The sequence below is a fragment of the Solanum stenotomum genome, chromosome 6 (genome assembly GCF_019186545.1).
Source record: "Solanum stenotomum isolate F172 chromosome 6, ASM1918654v1, whole genome shotgun sequence".
Classification (NCBI taxonomy): domain Eukaryota; kingdom Viridiplantae; phylum Streptophyta; class Magnoliopsida; order Solanales; family Solanaceae; genus Solanum; species Solanum stenotomum.
The window spans coordinates 56,033,179-56,053,134 of NC_064287.1; the positions used below are offsets into that span (position 1 = coordinate 56,033,179).

At 35.9% G+C, this 19,956-nt stretch overlaps 4 protein-coding genes across 5 annotated transcripts; 3 read left to right on the forward strand and 1 right to left on the reverse strand.

Annotated features, from left to right (window-relative positions):
- The first annotated feature begins 2,363 nt into the window (after positions 1 to 2,363).
- On the forward strand, positions 2,364 to 8,694 carry LOC125866682 (phosphoenolpyruvate carboxylase). 2 transcript variants are annotated; one of them, XM_049546989.1, is made up of 11 exons: positions 2,364 to 2,482; positions 2,766 to 2,955; positions 3,954 to 4,348; positions 4,529 to 4,613; positions 5,050 to 5,272; positions 5,471 to 5,574; positions 5,679 to 5,766; positions 6,134 to 6,288; positions 6,575 to 7,573; positions 7,673 to 8,059; positions 8,175 to 8,694. In XM_049546989.1, the coding sequence occupies exons 2-11, from the start codon at positions 2,788 to 2,790 to the stop codon at positions 8,466 to 8,468; spliced, it is 2,898 nt and encodes a 965-aa protein (XP_049402946.1). In that variant the 5' UTR covers positions 2,364 to 2,482; positions 2,766 to 2,787; the 3' UTR covers positions 8,469 to 8,694. The 2 variants fall into 2 exon arrangements, with proteins under 2 accessions (XP_049402946.1, XP_049402945.1); XM_049546988.1 differs by lacking the exon at positions 2,364 to 2,482 and having other exon boundaries at positions 2,721 to 2,955.
- Positions 8,695 to 9,291: 597 nt separating this feature from the next.
- On the forward strand, positions 9,292 to 10,598 carry LOC125867722 (anther-specific protein LAT52-like). The gene is made up of 2 exons (XM_049548290.1): positions 9,292 to 9,495; positions 10,109 to 10,598. The coding sequence occupies exons 1-2, from the start codon at positions 9,342 to 9,344 to the stop codon at positions 10,438 to 10,440; spliced, it is 486 nt and encodes a 161-aa protein (XP_049404247.1). The 5' UTR covers positions 9,292 to 9,341; the 3' UTR covers positions 10,441 to 10,598.
- An 838-nt stretch (positions 10,599 to 11,436) lies between these two features.
- LOC125868014 (multiple organellar RNA editing factor 8, chloroplastic/mitochondrial-like) lies at positions 11,437 to 13,626 on the forward strand. Its single transcript, XM_049548607.1, has 4 exons — positions 11,437 to 11,832; positions 12,309 to 12,406; positions 12,512 to 12,577; positions 12,734 to 13,626. The coding sequence occupies exons 1-4, from the start codon at positions 11,474 to 11,476 to the stop codon at positions 13,465 to 13,467; spliced, it is 1,257 nt and encodes a 418-aa protein (XP_049404564.1). The 5' UTR covers positions 11,437 to 11,473; the 3' UTR covers positions 13,468 to 13,626.
- A 420-nt stretch (positions 13,627 to 14,046) lies between these two features.
- LOC125868031 (uncharacterized) lies at positions 14,047 to 19,674 on the reverse strand. The gene is made up of 6 exons (XM_049548630.1): positions 19,584 to 19,674; positions 17,666 to 18,105; positions 17,535 to 17,587; positions 17,168 to 17,205; positions 15,150 to 15,579; positions 14,047 to 14,722 (listed from the first exon to the last, which is right to left on the reverse strand). Exons 1-6 carry the CDS (start codon positions 19,607 to 19,609, stop codon positions 14,477 to 14,479), a joined length of 1,233 nt encoding a protein of 410 aa, XP_049404587.1. The 5' UTR covers positions 19,610 to 19,674; the 3' UTR covers positions 14,047 to 14,476.
- Positions 19,675 to 19,956: the final 282 nt, after the last annotated feature.

Genomic DNA, 19,956 nt, shown 5'->3' on the forward strand with positions numbered 1-19,956 from the left:
TCTGCAAATAAAAAAATGATTGTACTATATAGATTTTTTTGCTACCTTGAGTCAAATCAAGGTAAAATTACCTAGTAATTTTAACTTTTCAAAAAGCAATGGTATAAAAACGTCAATTAGCATCCAGCTTCATTGAAATGTTTAAAAAAATAATAATAAATCAAAATTGCGGGCTTAAAAATTTAACAAAAGTATTACTGTATTTTATTTTCAAGTACAATGAATACTACAATTATTAAGTATAACGAGTATTATTATTATATTTTATTTTCAAGTTAAAATAAAGTATTCTTTTCAAGTACTACGTACTTAGATTGTTTTTGAGTTTGATTGATTTGTATTTTAAATAAAGGACATTATAGTTTGGTCTTGATTCTAAATTTGATAATAAATTTAAGGGCATTATATACATACCACCATTCATCCATCAAAAAATTTGTACACTAGTTCGCCTTTCTCCAAATACAGTGTATCTTGATCTTTTCTAATATTTATAATCTTTAATTACAACCCTAAGCAAGTGACATTGAAATATATAATGTCTTATAAGTCTAATAAATATTGATATTTATGGAGAAATTCGAGTCATCCGATCCATAAAATGTTATTAATTTGTTACTGTAAATGATGAGGTCTCCACATGGTGGCATTACTATTTAGTATTTACTGATTATATTTACAATAACCAAGTATCCTCTTCATAATTTTTCTCGTTAAGTCCGATAATTTAAACTAGAAATAAAGATGAAAGGAATAAAACACTTTACTTAACGATACGCATAAACCCTCCGATAGGCCCCTGCCCCCCTTTTAACGTTCTATTGGGCTGTCAGTTTTCTTACTTCCAACTCCACAATTGACTATGTTATTACTTGTTTGGTCTATCAAGTCCATAATGAAGTTCATATCAAGTCCATTTTGCTATACTATTCTTAGGATAATAATTTTTTACTTACTTACTAAACACTAAAAAATTACTCTAAGGTCGTAATATTTTGTACCACCAACATAATAAGAGAGATTGTGTCGATCCATACTATGTTATGTGCCTCAAATGATTTAGACTTATGAAATGAATCAAGCATGGAAGATTTGACACAGGTTTACATATGCCAAAGGATGGACACCCGAGGTCATAATGTATATCACATGTGTATATTATATACATATATCATTGTTCATCACATATTCTCAAGAATATGCATGATATACACAGATATAACGAAAGATATACAGAAATATGTTAGAAGGGTGTACACTACCTCTAAAAACAATTTTCTCTATGCACAACCACCACAAAATCATCATAATTACTGTCATCACTACCAAAAATATGTAGAATTAATTATGAAATTTATCATTAAATTGTCCATAACTAATTTAATTTTTTAATAATTTAATATTAAATAGTGTTAGCGGTGAAATCTATTATTTAGCTTCAAAATTCATCGTCCGTCGGTAAATCCTATTTTTTCCTTTGTGTATTCCATGGTAACAATACAAAATACCAATTAAATCCTAGCAAAAAAATAAAGAGGGAAGGAAAAAAAAAAACTACCCTGCTACTTCATATGACAGAGAGTATATATTATATTATCTTCTTGTCAAATCATTTTTGTTTTATTTATATAATAATAAAACAAAATATATAAAAAAATAAAGTCATTAGTATTATATTAGAAAGTAATGGGGGTTAGTTGTAGTGGGAAAAATCAGACCTCTATGGTTTAGACAGTTGCAAGATTCTTACACATTCTTTTTAAAAAAAAATTAAATTAGGTTTAATATCTATTTTTTTTAATTATGATATTATATTCAGACACATCTCAATTAATTGTTGTCAAATTTTAGCTCCCATCTTATATTGTTTGTCCATGTGCAATGGTGTTGATTCTCCTATATCGTTGTGAAATGATCTTAGATAATCCTTTCTTATTAACTAACTTTGAGGCTAAGTATAGTAATAGTTTGGTTAGTCACAAAACATAACAATAATTTACTTTTAAAATATTATGACACAGTATATCAATTTGCTTTGTATCTATTATAACAAATACAAGGTGAATTGTTATATTATATTGATTTGGCTCCTCTCTATTTTTCTTTTCTTCATTTTTTTCAAGTTCTTATTTAGATGAAGGATACATGTCATAGTTTAAAATTAATGATTGAGATTCAATTTATTTAAGCAAAATTCTAATCATGAATAAAGTAATTAATTAGTTATTTTCATATAGTTATAATTAGTAATTAATAATAATACAGTACAATACAACTCAACGAATAGCAATCATCCAAACCAGCAACAATCACATAAAATTTGAATTACAAGAAAATAAATTGCAAATATAGTACTATATGGTTGTAAATTCAAGAAAGAGAAAAGCTCTATAATTTCCTATATATAGCTATACCTTATTGAGTGTCCGAAGTAAAGACTTTCTTTTCTCATTCTTTTGTATTCTGACATACCAAAATTCAGGTACTGAACATTATTTATGTTCTCCAATTTGCCATACTCAAAATTTCAATCTCTTGGTTTTTTTTTTTTTTTGCTAACAAATAAATCAACAAGAATATAAAACTTAGTAGAGAGTTGCCAACTGGGGTTTTTGTTTGTTTTGAATTGCCAGAACAAGAGAGAAAAAAAAGTGGTCCCTTTTTTGTACTTTTCTTGGGGTCATGATCAGATATTGTGGTCACTGTAATTTGTAAAAAAAAACAAAAAAATTTGATGATTTTTATGTTTATGTCTATTGCTGCAGAGTGTTGACTGTTGAGTGAGAAATGACTACTAGGAATTTGGAGAAACTTGCATCAATTGATGCACAGTTGAGGCAATTGGTGCCTGCTAAAGTTTCTGAAGATGATAAACTTGTTGAGTATGATGCTTTGCTTTTGGATAGGTTTCTTGATATTCTTCAAGATTTACATGGGGAGGATCTCAAAGAAACAGTATGCATTTTTCCCAATTTATATTTGCTGTTAATGTAACCTATGAATGATTAGACAATTGTAAATTATCTACCTAAGTTGTAGTCTTTGATGTTGTGTACCCTTTGATCAAGTTCTGTGATTTTTGTCTTTTGGTTACTAAGGGGTTGTTGTTTTTGTCTTCCACTTTTAATCTGATTTATTTCTTGAAGTTGAAGATTGGATTTTTATGTCACTTGTAAAAAAGGGGAATAAAAAGATTGGATTTTTATGTCTGTTCTGACTGAGTTGACTAGAAACACTTGAATTGGTTACTAAGGGGTATTGTATTGCCTTCCACTTTTAATCTGGGTTATAGCTTGAAGCTAAAGATTGAATTTTTATGTCACTTATACAAAAGAAGGGAATAAAAAGATTGGATTTTTATGTCTGTTCTGACTGAGTTGACTTCAAACACTTGAATTGGTTACTAAAGGGTGTTGTTTTTGTCTTCCACTTTTAATCTGGTCTATTTCTTGAAGTAAAAAGTTTGAATTTTTATGTCACTTACAAAAAAAGGAACAAAAAGATTGGATTTTTATGTCTGTTCTGACTGAGTGAACTACAAACATTTGATTCTGAGGTGTGTGTAATACTTAGAGATGGTATCGATATAATGGTATTCATATGCTTCAGTATAGTTTGACTGTGTTAGTGGATGAAATCCCCATGTGTATGTTGACTTGAGATCCTAAACTTGTGTTGACCAAGTAGTCTTGTTTTTTCAGAATGTTTTGTTGTGTTTTCTTTAGTATTTTGCCAGATTTCTTCACTTCTGTTATTTCTTTTTCGATCTTATTTTCCTTAAGCTGATGGTATATCAGAATCAGTCTCTCTACCTCTCAAGGTAGGGGTAAGGTCTTGGTACACTCTACCCTCCCCAGACCCTACTTGTGGATTACATCGTGTATGTTGTTGTTGTTGTAATTGCAAAAGACTGGTCAACATTAAAGTCTTTGATTTCTTCAATCTCACATTAGGTCCAAGATTGTTATGAGCTTTCTGCCGAGTATGAAGCCAAGCATGATCCGAAGAAGCTGGAGGAACTTGGCAATGTGTTGACAAGTTTGGACCCAGGGGATTCAATTGTTATTGCTAAAGCTTTCTCTCACATGCTTAACTTGGCCAATTTGGCTGAGGAGGTTCAGATTGCCTACCGTAGGCGCCAAAAATTGAAGAAAAAGGGAGATTTTGGGGATGAGAGCAATGCAACAACTGAGTCAGATATTGAAGAAACTTTCAAGAAATTGGTGGGGGACTTGAAGAAGTCACCTCAAGAAGTTTTTGATGCTATCAAGAATCAGACTGTGGATCTGGTCCTAACAGCTCATCCCACTCAATCTGTACGAAGATCGTTGCTTCAAAAGCATGGAAGGTTTGGTCTTTAATCACCATGTTTATTGTCTTCAGCAGTTAGAGTTGTCTCCTTGGCTTGTCATTTTATGCTAGTTTATTCTTCGATTTTCCCTAATAAATATAAATGGAAATGCTCTTTCCGGACCAAATTTCGTGCTTTCTTCAGTTGTTTACTAGATTGTTCAAACTAAATTTTCAGGATCCGTGACTGCTTGGCTCAGTTGTATGCTAAAGACATTACCCCTGATGATAAACAAGAACTTGATGAGGCTTTACAGAGGGAGGTAACTATCAACGTTTAGTTACTTGAAGCATGTGTTTTTCCTTGTATGAAATTCTATTATTAGTACCTTCAATTCTGATGTCTTTCAGACTCTACTAATGGATATTTTGGTGCTTCAATATCATATAGATATGTCTTGATCTGTCGGGCCTTATATTATCAATGGACTTACTTTTTTCATCCCTCTCATGAAGATTGGAGAAGCAAAAATTATCTCATAAGTTACCCATTTAATATTTGCCTCTTCATTCATTTGAATTGTATTTTACCCTGTAAAAAGTGGAGCTAGTTATATGATTGCTCTAAAATTGGAATATGAAGCAATAATAGCAATCTTCGAACTCAAATATGTGTCGCATTCTGTGGATCATGGTTTATTGGTATGATGCACCCATTATTCTTTTTTGACAAATATCTGCTACTTACTTCCTCTGTAGATCCAAGCTGCGTTCCGAACTGATGAGATCCGAAGAACTCCTCCTACTCCACAAGATGAAATGAGAGCTGGAATGAGCTATTTCCATGAAACAATTTGGAAGGGTGTACCAAAGTTTCTGCGCCGTGTTGATACAGCTCTTAAAAACATAGGGATTAATGAACGAGTTCCTTATAATGCTCCTCTTATTCAATTCTCCTCTTGGATGGGCGGTGACCGTGATGGTATGATTCCTTTACTGTAGAGAATGTTTGCAGTTACTTTAGCTAAAAGCTGAGAAAACAAAATAGGAATTCGGATTACATAGTTTTGAAGGGGTGGAGGAAAGCAAAATACTCCTTCTGCTTGAACGTGGATTACTTAGTTACTACATGCAGTAGATAATCCTTATTTATCTGTCAACTCTCTGCTACCAAATACAGGTAATCCAAGAGTGACTCCTGAGGTCACAAGAGATGTTTGCTTATTGGCCAGAATGATGGCAGCTAACTTGTACTATTCGCAAATAGAGGACCTTATGTTTGAGGTATCCAACAATTAAATGTTTTTGAGACTTTTGTCTTGGTTCAATTAGTGAAAAAATCGCACTATCTACACTGTGATCTTTTTCTAAATTGTACGATCATTCAGTTATCTATGTGGCGCTGCAATGAAGAGCTTCGTGTGCGAGCAGATGATCTCCAAAGGTCTTCAAGGAGAGATGAAAAACACTACATAGGTAACTAATTGAATATTGCTATTGAGGTTGATCCATGAAATTGAATCAAAAAAGAGTTTTCTAGTTGCATATAACCTTGATAGGACTTTTAAATGCTTGTTTGAAGTATGATTCAAATTCTCCTTTCAAGTGAGCCAAGGGTGTCTTTCATCATTGCCGATGGGGAAAAAAGGGTGAGCAAAGGGTGTTATTATTTATGATTTTAAAGATCGAGAAAAAGAGGTCATTCTAGCATCTGGTATGCTGATTAGAAATTGCATTAGAGGCTCTCTCTATTCTCTTGGAAAGATGTTCCTTTCTTCCAAAAAAATCTTTGGACAGAGAAATCGCATAATCTGTGATCTTTCAACATTTTCTTCTCATGCAGAATTTTGGAAGCAAGTTCCTCCAAATGAACCCTATCGTGTAATTCTTGGTGATGTGAGAGATAAGTTGTATCAGACACGCGAGCGTGCTCGCCAACTGTTAGGCCATGGATACTCTGAAATTCCAGAGGAAGCAACTTATACTAATATTGAGCAGGTTCATAATACTATACTTCTGTCTTTTCCTGTGACTGCTTTGTATATGTGGACCCTTCTAAATTAAGCAGTGAACATTCACTTGTACTCTTGAAAGCTTAACTAGTCTTACTAAACAACTTGACATGTTATTCATCGAAAAAATGAACTAGAAAAACATGAGTAAGTGTGTCTCTTTCTTGTTGAATAACAGCATAAGCATTTGCATGGTTGTTCAACCAGACCAAAACATATAAATATCTGCGTTGCATGTCATATAACACTAATATGGTCATCATTTTATGTAGTTCTTGGAGCCTCTTGAGCTCTGCTACAGATCTCTTTGTGCTTGTGGTGATCTCTCCATTGCGGATGGTAGCCTTCTGGATTTCCTGAGACAAGTTTCTACGTTTGGACTTTCACTTGTGAGACTTGACATAAGACAAGAGTCGGACCGCCATACTGATGTGCTTGATGCTATTACGCAACATTTGGAAATTGGTTCATATCGAGACTGGTCTGAAGAACGTAGACAAGAGTGGCTTCTGTCTGAACTCAGTGGCAAGAGACCTTTATTTGGACCTGATCTTCCAAAAACTGAAGAAATTGCTGATGTTTTGGATACATTCCATGTCATAGCCGAACTCCCAGCAGACTGCTTCGGGGCATACATCATCTCAATGGCCACTGCACCATCTGATGTTCTTGCAGTTGAGCTTCTACAGCGTGAATGCCGAGTGAGGCAACCTTTACGAGTTGTTCCACTTTTTGAGAAGTTGGCTGATCTGGATGCTGCTCCTGCAGCCGTTGCACGTCTTTTCTCAATTGAGTGGTACAGAAACCGGATTAATGGCAAGCAAGAAGTGATGATTGGATACTCCGACTCTGGCAAGGATGCAGGTCGGCTATCAGCAGCCTGGCAGTTGTATAAGGCTCAAGAGGAGCTTATACAAGTTGCCAAGGAGTTTGACGTGAAGCTAACCATGTTCCACGGTAGAGGTGGTACAGTGGGAAGAGGAGGTGGCCCCGCCCATCTTGCCATATTGTCTCAACCACCCGAAACAATTCACGGATCTCTCCGTGTTACAGTTCAGGGTGAGGTTATTGAACAGTCTTTTGGGGAAGAACACTTGTGTTTTAGGACACTCCAGCGTTTTACTGCTGCTACACTTGAACATGGGATGCATCCACCAGTCTCTCCAAAACCAGAATGGCGTGCACTTATGGACGAAATTGCAGTTGTTGCTACAGAAAAGTATCGATCAATAGTTTTTAAGGAACCCCGATTTGTTGAGTATTTCCGCCTGGTAAGTATGCTAGCAATGAACTCAGTTATTAATTGTAGATGCTGTCACAAATATTGCCTTGAGTTGTAATAAGCTATTTTTCATTGATCATGTTTGCAGGCCACACCCGAGTTAGAGTATGGTCGAATGAACATTGGCAGCCGTCCATCAAAGCGTAAACCCAGCGGAGGCATAGAATCACTTAGAGCTATTCCGTGGATCTTTGCTTGGACTCAAACTAGATTCCATCTTCCAGTCTGGCTCGGCTTTGGAGCAGCATTTAAGTATGCCATTGAAAAGGATATCAAGAACCTTCGCATGCTGCAGGAAATGTACAATGCATGGCCTTTCTTCAGGGTAACTATTGATTTGGTTGAGATGGTGTTCGCCAAAGGAGACCCAGGCATTGCTGCATTGTTCGACAAGCTTCTGGTGTCCGAAGATTTGTGGTCTTTCGGTGAACTTTTGAGGTCAAAGTATGAGGAGACAAAGAGCCTCCTCCTGCAGGTAATGTGACGTATACTTCTAAAAAGGATCAGTTGAACACTTATTGTGCTCGATTGCTTCACAAACTGGTTCCAAGTTAGTACATCTAAACATAATTTTCCCTTTTTTAAAATAGATTGCTGGACACAAGGATCTTCTGGAGAGTGATCCATACTTAAAACAACGACTCAGGTTGCGTGACTCCTACATCACAACATTGAACGTGTGTCAAGCCTACACCCTAAAGCGTATTCGTGACCCAGACTACAGTGTCACACCAAGGCCTCACATTTCCAAGGAATACATGGAAGCAAAACCAGCTACAGAACTTGTGAACCTGAACCCGACTAGCGAATATGCACCTGGCTTGGAGGACACACTCATCTTAACCATGAAAGGTATTGCTGCTGGAATGCAGAATACTGGTTAGTCGTCACCTGGAATATGGAAGATGTTAGTCGTCAAAGACGTTGACGACTAACATCATGATTTCATTGTTGGCGAATAGGGACCATCATTGAGCAAACTTGCACAAACAGTGAACTAGAATCTTATGTCCCTATTGTAATTGTAGTAACTCTTGAACACTAAGAATCCGTTTGGTTTGATGTGTTATTAGATGAAATATTGATGGTATAAAATTTGGTATTTGCTTTGTCCAGTGTCTCCTTTGTAATTTCAGACTTGCATAGGCATAATGTTAATACATTAGTGTATTATACTCTTTTGTTTCAATTTGTTTGTCATATTTTGACTTGGTACAGAGTTTAGGGAAGTAAAGAAGACTTTTGAATCTTGCGGTCTCAAACTAAATTTATGTCAAATGTATGTTTTTTTAATCTTGTGGTTTTAAAAATGTCACATGGAAAGTTGAAATTTAAAATATCAAAAAAGGAAAAAGACATTCTTTACCTAACAGACCAAAAAGAAAAGTAAGACAAACAAATTGAAATGAACACCCCTAATTTATATTTATATAATATAACTTAAAAAATCTAAACTTTGAAATGAAAATTATAAATTACTTCACAAATAAATGACCTCAAAATATTATGTCCCTTTAAATAATTTTGTTCTCTCAACCAAATAAAATTAGTTATAAAACAAAGAACAAGTCAATTAACTCCCTAACCTTGTATTAAATATAAGATCATCCTTAAACTACTCCACAACAATCTCTCTACCATTGTTCCTCTAAAAAAAATTATCCCTATAAATAGTTGAATGTATCATTTATATTCAAATTGTGACACACACAAGAGAAGAAAGAAAAACCAAAAAAAATAAAAAATACAAAGAAAAAATGGCAAAGGCTATCTTGGTCCTTTCTGCACTCTGCAGCATATTGGCCTTTGCCAACTTTGCTCAATCCCATGAAGTCTTCAAAGTTGAAGGCACTGTCTATTGTGACACTTGCCGTGTGCAATTTCAGACCAAAATTAGTGAGAACATTGAAGGTATGAAATTTTGTCACATCAATGTTGTAAATATATACGGTCAAATCTCTTTATAACATTATTATTTGTCTGAGTAGTTTTTGACTGTTATAGCGAGATACAGTAACATGATATGATATAGTCAGTTCCAGAAAGAAAAATAAAACTTGATTAACGTTATAATGATATGTTGTTATGGAGGATTGTTGCTATAAGAAAATTGTCATGCATGTTTGATAAAATGTATTTTATGTCTGTTCAGTATTATAGGGTGTACAATCAATACATAGCAAACACATCGAATAAGTAATACAAGAGATATTAATGCATGGATAAGCATGGTTAAAGACACAATTGTTCTTAAGAAATAATATTAGCATAACTAATCTTAATATTACTAGTCCCAACATAACTAATACATAGTATTCTTATACACTCTATCAAACAACTCGTATATATATATATGAAGAAGACAAAATATGTGTATATACTATGGAATATAGAAGGGAAGGCACCTAGATGGATCATCACACCATGACACTTACTTACTATGCCAACTCACTAGACTGACTAATGTTGTTATAGAGAAGTTTGACTGACTGACTGACGAGATACATTTGTATGATATATATAGGTGCAAAAGTGCAGTTGACATGCAGAGACATGGAGACAGAAAAGGTGACATATACAACAGAAGCATTGACAGACAAGGATGGGAAATACACAATAGAAGCAAGAGGTGACCATGAGAAAGAACTTTGTGATGTAGGTGTTATCCATAGCCCAAGAGAAGATTGCAAGGAACCTGCAATTGGTTTTGAGAACACAAGAGTTGTGTGCAGTAACAATGTTGGTATGCATAATCCAACACGCTACGCGAATCCACTCTTCTTCATGAAGAAAGAGTCTTTGCCTGGTTGCAAGGATGTTCTTGATGAGTTGGGTTTATTCCCACTTGAATTTTAAATTATCAAGTTTTTAGACAAAACACATTATTACTAGCTTTTTGCCCTTTTTGTTGATTTGGTGAATCAAATAATAATTGTTGCTTCTCCTCCTTGTATGTGTAACTCACCATGCATGAACAACAAAGTTCAATAATTGGTAATGAATAAGGAATTTTCATAACTAGCTTATGCTTTAATTTTGATATGCTCTTCATTTATTAAATCTTTCTTTGTATTTTTTTCAAGAAAAACAAAGTATTATTAGAAAAGCAATGTCATATTTATCAGACAACATTAACTCCCAATCAACACAAACGATTACAATGGTAATCTAATAGTAAATTAATTTGTAAATGGATATAAATTTTATCCATTTTGATGTTGAAAAAAAACAAGTTGTCTTTATTATTTAGTATTTAAATTGTTAAAGAGAGAAGTATTGAAAATATCTCTAAACTTGATACAAATTATTAGTTTTATTCCTGAGCTATTGACAGCCTTAAAAACAACTTTTTATTTAACTAATTGAATCTAAATACACTCTCAATCTTGCAATATTAGTGGAATACACATCTAAATTCTCACAAGGTTTAGGGGTCTTTTCAACACTTCTCTCAGTTTTTATTAAGAACTCCATGCTCCTACAAGAGTTTGAGACCACTTGTTATTTCATGTGCCATATCAGAAGTGTATCGGGGTGTATCTAAGTTTAGTTAGTCAAGCAGATGCGTGTTTTTATGGCTGACAATAGTTTGAGAACGAAAATAGTAATTTGCGCTAAGTTCAGAGGTATTTTCAGTACTTCTCTCGTTATTAAATAAATACAAGATGTTAATATCCAAATGAGCATTTGAAATATTATGTTTATTGCCTATCTTATTATTTAGATGTGTATTCTAATTCGGATTCGATTCGATGGAGGATGCATTTCACACATTTTGAAACTTGAAGGGACCAAACCAAACATTTTGAGAGGCGGTATTTTCATGGCATTTTGCTATTAAAACCCGATAAACCCTCATAGAGCTAACTAGGGTTTTGTAGAAACGAAAATGGCGTCTCGTTCTTTACTCAATGCATTCAAACGCTCCTGCAACTCACTTTCTCTCTCTACAACTCCGAGCACGTCCTCTCTCCACCGTCTGCGGTCACTTTCTGCCGTTGCGGCCAACCTACGAAATGTCTCTCCGGCACCGACGCCGTTTTCTCGAGGTTTTGCCACTCGTCAAACGTCGTCCTCACTCAATGATCCGAATCCTAACTGGTCCAATCGACCTCCAAAGGAAACGATTTTGCTCGACGGCTGTGATTTTGAGCACTGGCTTGTTGTGATGGAGAAGCCTGAAGGTGATCCCACCAGAGATGAAATTATTGATAGCTACATCAAAACACTTGCTACGATTGTTGGAAGGTTTGTCTCATTTCTCTGCATTTTTAGCTTCTTCTCGTGTTTCAGCTTCATTTTAGTAAAACCTAATTATAATTGCTTACTGTTTTATGACTTTTGGTGATATGATGTAATTGTCTTAGCTCTTGATAAATGATTAATGTTGAGGGTAGAACATGTGGAAAAATATGTTTTTTATCTTGATATGCTAAAAGTGATGAGTGAAAATGTATTTTCAGTATAGTGGACTAGAAAACATGAACAGAGGGAGTGTAAGTTTGTTCAAGGAAAAACGAACTTCCTGTGTGGTGTGCCTGTACTTTTATATGGAAATGTATGCCTTGTGTGAACCAATATATACTTCTTTTGCCGTAAAACGAAGTTGTTAGCTTGTGTGGATGAGGAGCACAAAGACTGTACGAGTGCTTGGCATGATATATACCTGAACGAAGGATTAGTTTATTTTTATAGGTGGCTTATGTTAATAGTTAATCTTGCAGTGAGGAGGAAGCACGGATGAAGATTTATTCCGTCTCAACTAGACATTACTTTGCTTTTGGTGCCCTTGTATCTGAAGAGCTTTCTTATAAACTAAAAGGTAATGCAGTAGTTATACCCCTCCCTTTTTTCTTCTTTGGTGATTCACGATGGTGAGTAAATTGGTGGAAAGCCTAATCACTTGTTTGTTTCCATTCATGTCCAGAGCTGCCTAAGGTTCGTTGGGTGCTTCCTGATTCTTATCTCGATGTCAGAAATAAAGATTATGGAGGTAAGCAGTTCCATGTTTTGCAGCCCTATGAGGTTGCTGTGTCAGCACTAGTTTAGCATTTATGGGCTATCTTATCTTGGATTATAAACTAGTCATGTGTCAGCTAATACGTGGTGCATCAGCTAATCTTATGACTTTTTGTAATGCATGTTGCAGGGGAACCTTTTATCAATGGACAGGCTGTACCATATGATCCGAAATACCACGAGGAATGGGTGAGAAACAATGCTCGTGCTAATGAGAGAAACAGACGCAATGACCGACCTCGTAATTTTGATAGATCCAGAAACTTTGAAAGAAGAAGAGAGATGCAGAATCAACCCAGTCAGAACCCTGGATCCAACATGGCAGCAGGGGGGCCTCCCAACATGAGGAATGCACCACCTCCCAACATGGGCGGCATGCAGCAACCTAACATGGGCGGGATGCACCAGCAGCAAGGCATGGGAGGGCCATCCCATACAGGCGGGATGCACCAGCAGCAAGGCTATGGAGGGCCACCACCTCATGCAGGCGGGATGCAGCAGCCGGACATGAGAGGACCACCCATGCAGCAGCAAGGCTATGGAGGGCCACCACCTCATGCAGGCGGGATGCAGCAGCCTAGCATGGGAGGGCAACCCCGTGGAGGTGGGATGCAGCAGCCGAATATGCCACCCAACATGGGAGGTGTGCCACCAAACATGGGTGGAGTGCCTCCCAATAACTACGGAGTGCCAAACAACGCACCTAGTTTCCAATACAATGGCGGTGGACCGAACAATGGAGGCACGCCTTACCAAACAGGTCCAGGGCCAAACCAGAGCTATGCTCCTAATACATCTGATGGGAACTCCTATCAGAATCCAAACATGCCTGGAAGAGATATGTCCAATCCTAATTACCGATGAGCAGCTGTAGATACGTGTTTAGTTGTCAATGCTAGATGGTTTATCTTCACGAAGTGATGTCTTATGGTGTTTTGATAGCACGTTGTCCTCATAATAGTTGGAAGTACGAATATTACATGTTGAGTTATGCAGTGCCAAAAATTATTGGAATTTCCTCTTGTTTTTTTCAGTGTCATCATCATATTATAAGTTTTTTGGATTCCTAATAGGATTATTTTTTTTGCCTGCAAGGGCATCTATACTTTAGCTTGAATTGCAATAAATTCATGCAGTGAAAGTGTCACCCTCTATAGTTGGTAGGTATGGCAAATGGGCTGTTTGAGCAGAAGTTGGTTGGTTCAAGATGGATCTAAAGTTTGCAGAACCAGTGCTACACATTATATTTTCGAAAGAGGAGTAGGAATATTATATTTTCAATTACTAACTAGGCAAACAATTTCTGGAACTACTTCAAATGATGTTAGATTGCAATAGACTATCATTTCTTAGGGAGGCACAACTAATGCTGGCAAATCTGTGAGCAGTTTAGGGTAACAGGTTCTTTCTTCATCAATGATCATCATGTCGCATATTCTCATGTCAAATACAAGTCAATCTTCCCTCTTTAGGCATCATCGAGCAACAATATTTTTCATATGGGCAGGTTGATAAACAACGAAAAACTGTTGAATGTAACACTGAAAATGAACTAGTTTCAGCTTGAACTAATTCATCAGCAAATGCGACTAGGTACAGAGATGGTTGGCGATCCATTTTTTTGCATAACATGAATATCACAAGCCGCTTTTCCTTTTCCCATTTCTCTTTCTACAGGTAGCTTATGGTATTCCTGAAATTGAAAATTCTAACATGTGTCCTCTCCATCATATGAGTGATAGACATTACATTGAGCTTCAGATCCCCAGAATGGCCAAGGGCACAAAGCTCCCAAAGAAGACGGAGGCAAAGTTGTCCAGACATTTTCATATGCCAATGCAAGTAGCTAATGATTGGAGAAAATACTTCTCTGTCATTTTGTTTCCACTGAGGAGAATTTAGCCTCTGCAGATACTTCAATAGATTGAGAGTCGGAGGATGCAATACTAAAGGCTTTTCCATTCACATCCCCTGTTCTCTTCTTGGCAGCACGAATCTGATCTGCAAGTGAAACTGTTTTTTGTACTTGAGGTGTCTTTATGAATGATACATCGAGTTTTTCCCAAGCTCGACGATGTTCTCTACAAACATGGCTAAGTGTGGACTTTTTCTTCTGAATCTGTAAGCACACGGGATGTCGCATCAGTTATAAAACAAAAATGAAGGCACCAAAATGACAACTTTTTAATCACAGAAGAACTGTGAACATACAGGATATGGCATCACTTATAAAACACAAATAATGCACTAAAATGACAACTTTTTAGCCGCATCCACATCAGGAATTCATTTTGGAATATTTTCTAGTTCGGTGCTAACTTGTACAGCAGTTGTGTTTCCTTTTTCCAGAGGGAATTGAGCAAAAAGTTGAAATTTTGATGTTGGAGAGACTATAATATGCGACTTCATTTTAGCAGCCACATCAATTTCTTGGAATGGCCAAAGCAATAGAAATTGATTTATGGGATCATCTAGGTGAGAGTATACCAAATACAACCCATGCTTATTATACTCAGTGTTCAAGCAAGGTTTTGTTGAGTTCTGACCTTCACTAATTTCGCCTTGAGTTTCAATTCTTCAGCAACAGCTAACTCTTCTTTCTCTTGCGTTGACCGTTTTCTTGGTCTCTTCGTTTTTCCTTCAACTTTTTGCTTTTCTTCTCGTTCTTTTCTCCTTTGAGCAAGTCTCTGCATCCTTTCCATCTTTCTCTGTGCTGCTCTCTCAGCTCGTATGCGTGTGATTTCTTTTGCCTTGGCCTTTTCTGCAGCCAACTGAAGTCGTTCGAGAGCTATCTCTCTTTTGATCTTGTCGTAGCTGTCCCATTCTAATTCTTCTTGGTCGCTCCCACCTACCTTAGCAGCATTTGCAATGCTTTCAGCCCATGACTGAAAAAATTTCTCCCTTGACCTTTTCCATTTTAATCGTTCACCCCAGAGCTTTCTGAGAGATGCGCGTATTCGTAACTTGGTCTGATTGCTGCAAAAGAGAGTTATTATGAACTTCCAGATTTAAATGGAAAAGGTCTTTTTGCAAGTTATTCTTTGTGATGAACTATTCATGCTGCAGTTAGAGTGATATATTGTATATATTAGCTAACTTGAGGTCGCTTTTAGAAATACACAAATTTTAAATTCTAAATTTGCTTCCGCTGAAGTTGTAGTACTTTATATTTTGGTTATAAGTCATATTTGAGAGATGGCATCCAAGAAAAAAGTTGACAACTTCTTATTTGGATTTTCAAATAAAATATAATTAGTATCAAGCTAGGGTAAACATTTTCAAAGTTGCAATAAATTTGTGATCACAAAGGTTAGCACCGAAGGTCAAGACACCACACACTAGTATGCATCCTCTACTGAATAACTTCTAAAATTTCAAACCAGTGATTAAAGTTCCTAAAACAAATTTAAAAAGGGAGCAGAACTATTGTTTGGATTGATTTTAGACGTCACCACACAACCTATGCATAGGATGAACATGAAATCATGAAAGTAAATATCTAATGCTCACAAACTTAGCAGTTTATATGCGGCTTAGCAGGAGCAGGTTTTCCTTGCTGGTCAATTATGACTGGTTGTACGCACAGTTTGAAACAGGGTACAGGTCTGCTGAAAATTTGCCTCTTGACTTAGAGGGAGCTTTTAAAGCTCTTATATCTTGATATTCCTCTTTGCAAAATCATGTGGACAACATTTCAGCCTGATTTGTTCCTTGTGACCCCTCTTTCCTTTGGAAGATAACTTAAGGGGGGAATGATTTTGTTGATACATTCTAGTAAATTAGCGTAACAATGAGGAAACTATTTTTTTTTTTTTATAACCTGAATTTTGACAGATGGGTTAGTATGATTTCTTCAGATTGCGACATTGAACCACTGTTCAGTTATTCTGGGCAGAAATGACACAAAGAGGAGGTACTCCATCCAAAAAAAAAAAAGACAATAAGAGGAGGTTACAAAGCTCTGTAACCAGCTGAAATCGCTTAAATAGATATCTCATCAGCAAGGAAAATGATTGTGGCTAGCCAGAAGCACATACAGAAGCAAGAAGAACTGGGAGCTAGCAGTTGGAACTTTAAGCAAAATATTTTTGCTTAACATAGCGCTTTCTCTGTTATCTCTCTATGCCAAGGGCATTCCCTTCTCTATGATGTAGTACTTTCTTCTCAACAGTATCTTTAGCTTGAACTTAGACAGATCGAGAGAGAATCAGTCTACCAAAAAGCTGACACGTACCACAGACATATACAAACACATATTCCTGTTGACTTAAGTTAGGTGTCCCCTGCTCGGCTGTAACAGTTCCTCAAGATTGTCCCAAATCCTAAAATTCAAGTTCTCATACAACCAAGCTAACTCTTGCACTTAACAAAGCTAGTGAATGTTAGTTAGAACATGATGTCATACTTTGGGCCTGAACTCTCATTACACATATCAAAATCCTAAGCTTTACAGAGCACTCGTAGACGTAGCAGACGTGAATATCTTATCAACACGTAATGAAGTATAGCTGTTAAGTGCATACAACTTCCAAATATAATATAATAAAGACGAGAGGGAAAATACCTAAGAGAGCGTGGACATTCAGACATCTTTCGTCTTACCTGAAATAAGATAAAATATATTTTAGGAGAAAGAGAATGATATATATGTACCAGAGTGGTCAGTACATTATCATGCTACATTTGTAAGTTCCTATTTGTCAGAAGGAATGCTTTGAGGGAAAATAAAGGAAAAAGAGCAGTGGATTGTGGTCTTTCATGTGCAAGTCAAAACTTCAAAGCAGAACCAAAAGTATAAACAGTTTGGACATTTTAAAAAATTGTGAACTAAATAAACTTTCTTTATCTAACAACAGCACATGCTTCATATCTATTTTGAAAGTAAACACAACATGAAGGACTTCGTACAATTGATTCTTACATGACTTCACCTTGGGATCACTCAAAGCTTCTTTGGTTCTCTGTCTGATCTTTTCACGAGTCTCTGCAAGGTACTGCAAATAGTTAAACTACACAGATATATGTCGTATAATTAACATATCACCGTCCATATAAAGGCTACCTGGACTATGTTTTCTGCCTTTGTTCCATGGCACTTTTCCTCTGTTTGCTAATCCAATCTTTCTTCTTCTGTCTACTTCCTTTTCCTTACCATCCTTAATGTTAAAACCCTTGTCTGTGTTGGAATAGTCCTCTTCTTGAAAGTCATCAGTTAAAACTTGCCCCTTGGACACATTAGCACTTCGTTTTCTTGCATTACATCTCATTAACTGCAACATCTCTGCCGAGCCATTTCTGGCATACAGCAGTTTATATGAGTCTTCTCCTTCGGATGAAACAGCAAAGCCTGATGATAGGGAATATTTCTGAACCATAGATACATGACAGATTAACTTTAATATGCTCAGCCTACTTCGTGTACACTCAGCCGCACAGACTGAAGTTCGGGAGAGAAAAGTGCTATGTGTGGTATTGATAGGAAGGTGAGAAGGAGATAACTTCCTGAGGAATAAGCAAATATACAGATCAGAGCTACTTCCATTTGATAAATAACACTAATTAGAATACAGGCAACCCAAAGTCAAGCCTCCTAGTGTGCAGCCAAAAGCAATACATCCAATGCTCATTTCTTGCTAAACAACAGTTTTATTCCATCAAGGCAAAATCACAATGCTCTTAGTACAAATTGTTATGCCAGAGGTTTGTTCGATGTTTACCGCAAAAAGCTATGCTACACGTGAATTGTCTTACCTTTTTGCGCGAAAAGTAGAATAGAATACCAAACCAGAAACTGAGTAATCAGTTGAACGATAATCGCTAAAACTAAAGAAGACCTTAACATTTAGAGTAAAACTTAAGTAGAACTCAAGTGAACAGTCAGGATGTGATTCATAATGGTTTTGACTTCCAAGACAACCAAAGAAAGTAAAAAGAAGAGAAGGAGAGAGAGGAGAAACAATGAGACTACAAAAGTTGGCTCAGAACTTCAGATACAGAAACTAAAGCAAAAAGTGATAACTGCAAAAATGACGACATTGTATTACAAACTCAAACAACAACAACAACATACCCCGTGTATCCGACAAGTGGAGTCTGGGGGATAATGTGTGTGCAGACCTTACCCTTACCTTGGAAGGTAGAGAGGTTGTTTCCGATAGACCCTCGGCTCAACGAAAAAACATATTTTGTAATTTGTATTACAAGTCTCATTGGAAAATATTACTGCCAACTAGTGGAAAAATTCTTCTATGCTAAAATAATTTACCAAGTGCATGTCTACCTCAGTTCTTAAACAGGAATTGTGGTAGCGTTCATTTCCAAATTCTTAACAGAGCTCGACTTTATGAACTTCATTTAAAGTAGTACTAAAAACTTGGGAGCTCACCCCTGGAATTTCTCACCAGAAGGACAAAGTACAAGTCACCCATATCATCAAAAAGATAGCTTGGCAAATATCAACAATCATCTTAACCCAAATCACCACCCCATACACCCAATGTCATCCATATCCCTTAACAATCAGTTTCAGAGTGGTCAAGGAATTTCCTATACATTTCATAAATAGGGCTAAGCTGCCTCAGTGTGGTCACATTGCTCAAATTTTGTGAACTCTAACACTTCTCAGTGACTGACAACTGCTAGTTTCGGCTCAAATCTTGTGTTTATGTTTAAAAACACTCAATATGTACAAATAGTTAATCAAGAACCCAATAAGCTTCTTTTTTTAGAACTCACAACCCATAAACTCAAAACCATAGCTCCGCCTCTATATAAGAAGCTCAATAAATTCATACAACAACAACAACTAGATTAGAAATTTGACTTCACATCTAGCAAAAACAAACAGAAACATCCAAGGCCACTTCTTTAAAAGAAAAAAAGAAAACAGAAAGCTTAAGTCTTTGTTCGAATTAAGGAAATGGGGTTTCTGAATTGCAATCAAATTTTCCACAAATTCAATTTCAAGAGTGAGAGCTTACATGGAGAAGAAGATTGAGAGACGCATCAACCATACGTTTCAGATAACTGCTTCTCTTTATTAGAGTATTTTGTTTCCCACAATTATGTAATTTTGCCTAGGTATAAATGAATGAAACCAATTAACATTATTCACTTTTTTTCGGAATATTATTTCACTTCATTTGAAAAATAATATTTGATCATAAAAATTTCAAATACGACTTGAAGTTCAATTTCTAAGTTGGAAAAAATTAAAAACCTTGTTTTTACTTCTTTTTTTAAAAAAATTGTTTTGTTTTTACAATAATTTTAAATTTTTATTTTCATAAAATAACCTCATTTAAAATTGATTTTGAAATACAATAAATATTTTTTAAGAAATAAATAATTCTA

What these genes read in the sequence shown, in the direction of transcription:
- LOC125867722 (XM_049548290.1), top strand. Translation starts at nt 9,342, where the DNA reads ATGGCAAAGGCTATCTTGGTCCTTTCTGCACTCTGCAGCATATTGGCC. An exon ending in AATTAGTGAGAACATTGAAG is followed by an intron (nt 9,496 to 10,108) that starts GTATGAAATTTT and finishes TGATATATATAG; the next exon opens with GTGCAAAAGTGCAGTTGACA.
- LOC125866682 (XM_049546989.1), top strand. Translation starts at nt 2,788, where the DNA reads ATGACTACTAGGAATTTGGAGAAACTTGCATCAATTGATGCACAGTTG. An exon ending in AGATGAAAAACACTACATAG is followed by an intron (nt 5,767 to 6,133) that starts GTAACTAATTGA and finishes CTTCTCATGCAG; the next exon opens with AATTTTGGAAGCAAGTTCCT. An exon ending in TTGTTGAGTATTTCCGCCTG is followed by an intron (nt 7,574 to 7,672) that starts GTAAGTATGCTA and finishes TCATGTTTGCAG; the next exon opens with GCCACACCCGAGTTAGAGTA.
- LOC125868031 (XM_049548630.1), bottom strand. Translation starts at nt 19,609, where the DNA reads ATGCGTCTCTCAATCTTCTTCTCCAT. An exon ending in AGGCAGAAAACATAGTCCAG is followed by an intron (nt 17,588 to 17,665) that starts GTAGCCTTTATA and finishes AGTACCTTGCAG; the next exon opens with AGACTCGTGAAAAGATCAGA. An exon ending in TCAAGGCGAAATTAGTGAAG is followed by an intron (nt 14,723 to 15,149) that starts GTCAGAACTCAA and finishes GTGTGCTTACAG; the next exon opens with ATTCAGAAGAAAAAGTCCAC.
- LOC125868014 (XM_049548607.1), top strand. Translation starts at nt 11,474, where the DNA reads ATGGCGTCTCGTTCTTTACTCAATGCATTCAAACGCTCCTGCAACTCA. An exon ending in CTTGCTACGATTGTTGGAAG is followed by an intron (nt 11,833 to 12,308) that starts GTTTGTCTCATT and finishes TTAATCTTGCAG; the next exon opens with TGAGGAGGAAGCACGGATGA. An exon ending in GCTTTCTTATAAACTAAAAG is followed by an intron (nt 12,407 to 12,511) that starts GTAATGCAGTAG and finishes ATTCATGTCCAG; the next exon opens with AGCTGCCTAAGGTTCGTTGG.